This window comes from Engraulis encrasicolus, chromosome 7 (genome assembly GCF_034702125.1).
Source record: "Engraulis encrasicolus isolate BLACKSEA-1 chromosome 7, IST_EnEncr_1.0, whole genome shotgun sequence".
Classification (NCBI taxonomy): Eukaryota; Metazoa; Chordata; class Actinopteri; order Clupeiformes; family Engraulidae; genus Engraulis; species Engraulis encrasicolus.
In genome coordinates, this window is record NC_085863.1 from 46,893,808 (window position 1) to 46,898,807 (window position 5,000).

A 5,000-nucleotide genomic window follows, 5' to 3' on the forward strand; every position below is an offset into this window, starting at 1 on the left:
CATACTCAACTGTTTCATGAATTGCTTTTGTGCCAGGTAATCTTTGACCCTGATTATACAGTAATCTTTTACCGAAAGTTGAATGCTCACTGAATTGGGATTGGTAAATGCACTTCAAAAGGGTTTCTATTACAATATGTGATTGTTTAGCAAATAAATTAGAATATGTGATTGTTTAGCAAATGAATATACTCTATTGTACTTACATAGTGCTCCAGTTACAGCGTACATTTCCAGCTTTCCATCTTCAATCCACCTGGCGTTTGCAGTGTACTGCCTACAAGCTCTTCTTTTGCATCATCAACAGATAGTAGACCAGGTGGGCCAGGCCAATTAATTGCTTGCTTTCAAAAAACGACCCTGCTGGTCTAGGAGTGCGTGCGCGCGTGCGTGCGCGTGTGTGCATGTGAGCATGCCTCCGTCCGTGTGTGGTCTTTCAGCGTGGCGTTATTATGCACATTGTTATGCACACTGCTGAGAGAAAGCTGTCATATTCCGCCCCGGACTAATCTGAATACCCCCAGAGAGATTGGATCTGGAATACATATTGAGGGCGCTGACTCCTATTTAAAGGCAGCAAGTAATCAATGGACCACAAAGACCTCATGCTAATACCGGTGGTGCGTCGGTTGGTAAACAAAAATGTAAACACTTCACATATGGCGACTCCACGTGCGGGCTCTTTGAGGCGTTCAGAACATTTAGAAATGTGCGAGGGCTCATTGCGCTAACATTTATTATGTTAGAATAATGGACAATTCTGCTGATAAAGGGTTACATTAAATTAGAAGGGACATTTTTCTACTCTGTCCTAATTAAGCCATTAAAACAAGTGCAGGGCGAGAGAGCGGTTCATCCTATTTAAATTTCTGCCTATTTAGCACAGAGGTTAGATTCTGAGATTAAGCACTTTTTAGAAAGGGGTGATTAAGAAGAAGTGTTACAGAGGTTCACAGGAGCAGACATACGACATATAAAAACCAGCATCTATTTACAGACAGTTATGATGGAATATTATTGGAGGGGTTAGTGGGGGGTTATGTTTAATTATTACACCTCAGTCTCTGACAGGATGCAGTTCTAGGTGGGGCTAAAGCAAGGCAACAGACGCTCAGTTGAGATTTTGTGGTCGTTAGTATCAACTTGGCCTATCCGCCATTTTGTTTTTAAAACCATTCTTGTACTATCTACTATGTACATAATCTAAACAAATTATACTAATGTTATACGGAAGTGTGCCAATTAGTGAGCGTCATTATGAACTGCACATCTCTCAGAGACTTTGTGAAGAAGTTATATTTGTTAATCAATTAATTGTTTTTACCTTTGTCGAGTAGCCACTCGTCAACTACCCGACCAAGCCTGTATGGGATTCTTTGTCTAGCAATAGCCAGCCGTTCATTATCATAGTTCCCTTCAAAGAATTTAGAGAGACAGATAGGAGGTTAACATCAAGAAGTTCAAGGGACACAAGGAGAAAGACATGGCATCAAATCTAGCATGTTTAGCAATTCTGAATTAGCCTTCTGGTTAATGCGCCAAAGTTAGGGTTATTTTTTTTATGGCGGGTTAGATTTCAGAACTACTAGCATACTCTAGTTAGAATCGTGTTTATTTATATTTATGGGAGAAATATTTAGTAGGTTTTAGTCATCATAGATAATATGTGATATTCGAAATACAATAACGCGCCTGTAAATTTGCTTAGAAGAAAGAGAATGAGGCAATAAGGCACCACAGCATTGCATGCAGTTCTAACAATAGAACACATAATCAGTTGCATTTAACTATGAACATAAGACAGATAGTCAAACACTTTCAAATTCAGACACATAAATCTCATAAAACAGATTTCAGGAAGACATTTTCTGAACCATGCTTGCAAAATGTCAAGCAAAATGAGGAAATACATTATGACTAGATGGCTTTCCTGCAGTGTGTTAGGATTTCGATATTGAAAATTTTGGATGCAGTAACACCATGGCAAACTAATGCCAGCCAGAAACAACAAGAGAATCATTTCTTTTACACAGCACAGGTGACATTTCCCAGGTAAAAACAAAGACGATCCTGCATAGGAGAAGCAAACAGAAAGAAAGTGACTGAGTGCCTGGCTCTTCTCTCGGATTTTATTATGAAAATCTCTCTCCCGCACTCATGTCTCAGCCTACTCTACATAACTGACATTCTCCACAGCAGTAGCAACTCTGAATAACAATGCATCTCATCACCCAACATTAAAAAAGAAAAAAAGAACAAAGGCCCTGGAACAAAGAAAGGAGAGAGATGACATTGTGGTACCAGTCAGCACAAGTAATGGGTACATCTAAGTTTTTTGTTTACAGATGGAGTTTTAACCTGAAATACCTTCCTGGGCAATCTCGAAGCCCTTAATACAAATGGCTGACATTTGCAGTCGAATGAATGCAATTTGGTAACTGCCACCTAGAGTCTAATTTCTGTCCGTGATTATTCAAGCAGAAGAAGAGAGGGTCCTCAAAGAAGTTCTTTTTTTCCCCCACGACAGCACACAGAGCCATCACAATTAGTAAAATGTTCATGTAGGCTTGAATTGCACCGCAGTGCACTAAATTCACAAATAAAATCCATAGGTGGCAAAGGGACTGTATTATGTACTTATGTTGTTTATTTCCACAACACCTATCCCCTATGAGTCAGACTCCTTTAACGGTTTGGTAGTCACGCTGTTCTACAACACAACACAACAACCCACCAGCTGATGACAAAATGGCTCTTCACTTCCCGGTTGAATAATCCAAAACTGTGTAGACATCCAGAAAGAAAAAAAACAGGACAAACATTCAGCGTTTAGACGTGAAACCAAAATGGGTGGGTATTTGGCTATCTAACTGGCAGGTGCAGGCATCGTGACATTAGTCAATGGCATTTGAGCGAGCAATTCCGGCAAAGTGGACAGAGTTGGAGGATTAGTGGGGAGGGCATTAAGGACTACTCAGGTGGAAAATTGCATTACACAGCGGCTGGACCTGGCTGGCAATAAAACTAGCACCTGAGAGCTGAGAATATACGTATAAGATGTTGGGTGTTAACATTCGGGGAAACATCAGTTAGTTATTGAGTTTTGGTAAGTAATCTCAACTCAGATAAATCTGAATCTTAAGCCAACAGCGGCGATGACCACTGGAAACGAGTCATTGCACACAGGCCTCAGATTGAGCCATACTACAGTATATACACTCCAAATCTATATCACTTCCACGACAACCAACTGTCAAAGTGAATCTAAAACACAAACTCAGTTATAAAACAACTGAATAACGCTCATTTGCCTTTGTAGGGCCTCATGTTCCAATTTTGACGCTCAGTACACAAGTCCATTGATTTTTTTCCCTCCTTGAATCCAGCACTGTATCGTCAGCTTGACCAAATCTGACAAGCCTTATCCTTCTGAGTTTGTGAACTGTAGTTCAACCAAACCCTTTTGTAGATGTTCCCTCTTTACAATTTAAATACAAGCCCACACCATGGCGTGGCTGTAGGTCTGCATGTCTCGCACAGTAAAAGGACAATTATTGTAATTAGTGGTAATGAGGTAATCAGCAAGATGAAGCAAAGTGATCATTACCATGGCTCTAAAACATATAATCACCTTCAGCCATTCTCAGTCCTTTTCACAGGCAGGCGGACAGACTGGTTGGTTAGGTAGCTTTGTGCTATTTCTTTCCTGAGCCATTTCTCCTCGTTTTAGGCACCATCCCTATTTTGGTGTCATCATCTGGCAAGTTGCCTTGGACTCGAATGAGACTCAAGAATCACACCTTCCTAATCCTGTTTTAAAAAGCTCTAATGTGTGACAACAGCACCAGCATCACCATCCTCAAAATAGCACATTTAGTGGAAAAAAATATAGACAGCTCAGCCAAGTGAGTAAATGAAGAACCAACAGCAATTCCTTCCTAACCAACATTCATGGCACACAGATCTCATTGGTTCTTGACTATGTACTATATGATACCTGCATAGTAATTGTGAGCCATTGAAAGTAAAGGGAAAAACTGTAGGGCTTTTTAAGACAATGTCATCCGTCTCAACATGTGAAGCCCAGCAGCTACCACTCACACGGCATAGTATGTAATTGTGGGCTCACTGTAATACTGCAGTGTGACAGTATTAGTCAGAAGTAAATTCGTTATGTGTGTTGTTGACTCATACAAAAAAATCCAGCTCAAGCCTATTTAGGGTTTGTCGTATTGGGCTTGTGGTTCTAACGAGAGCTGGGATCCACACACAGTAAGCTAGTGGGCCTAGCGGGATAGAAATGACACACTGCAGGAGGGGTAGCTATTTAGCTAGACAGAACAGAAAATGTCTTCCCGTTTGGCTGCAGCTAAGTGTAAAAAACCATTCCCAGATTGCAGATTGCAGAGAGAGAGAGATAGAGAGAGAGAAAAAGATAGCGGGTGAGAGAGAAAGTCTCGTTCCTCAACTGTGCTAAGGAGGGAGGCAGGCTAAACGAATAAACGAAAAGACACATGCAGTGTCTCCAAAAAGAGATAGTTTTGAAGGTAATGTTATCAGATTTACACAGAAACCCAATGTCATTATGCATTTTTAATAAAGCCAGCGCTGTCTCTGTGTTATTGCACTAAGAAACTGCAGTGAAATGGAGACGGAGCTGTGGTTGAAGCGCTCGGGGGGATCCGGTGGCAACACGTCCCCCGCTGGAGGGAGAGTCATGTATCCGCCAGACTCTGGCTCCTTATTCTCCTCCTCCTTCTCCTTCTCCTACTCCTCCTTTTCACCCGTCTGCCTTAAAACCCTTAAAGGTCTTTTTTTAAAACAAGTGCGGAATAGTATGCGCCACATCTCTCTGCCTCTGTGAGGCTGCGGGAGAGGGAGTCGAGGCGAGGCGAGCCAACTTGGGGGCGACTGTGTCAATTTCTGATGATTATTAGATTGTTCATGCTGCGGTTATCTTTGCTCTCCATACGGCGACTCCCATGACGCTGGGCATAGTT

The 5,000-nt window shown here is 41.6% G+C and overlaps 1 protein-coding gene across 1 annotated transcript in view; it reads right to left on the bottom strand.

Moving 5' to 3' along the window:
- nrxn2a (neurexin 2a) overlaps nucleotides 1-5,000 on the bottom strand; it is a 284,420-nt gene that overhangs the window by 16,800 nt on the left and 262,620 nt on the right. Inside the window, exon 22 of the mRNA XM_063202259.1 lies at nucleotides 1,325-1,414. Coding sequence (XP_063058329.1) covers nucleotides 1,325-1,414 — 90 coding nt within the window. The remainder of the gene's footprint in view (nucleotides 1-1,324; nucleotides 1,415-5,000) is intronic.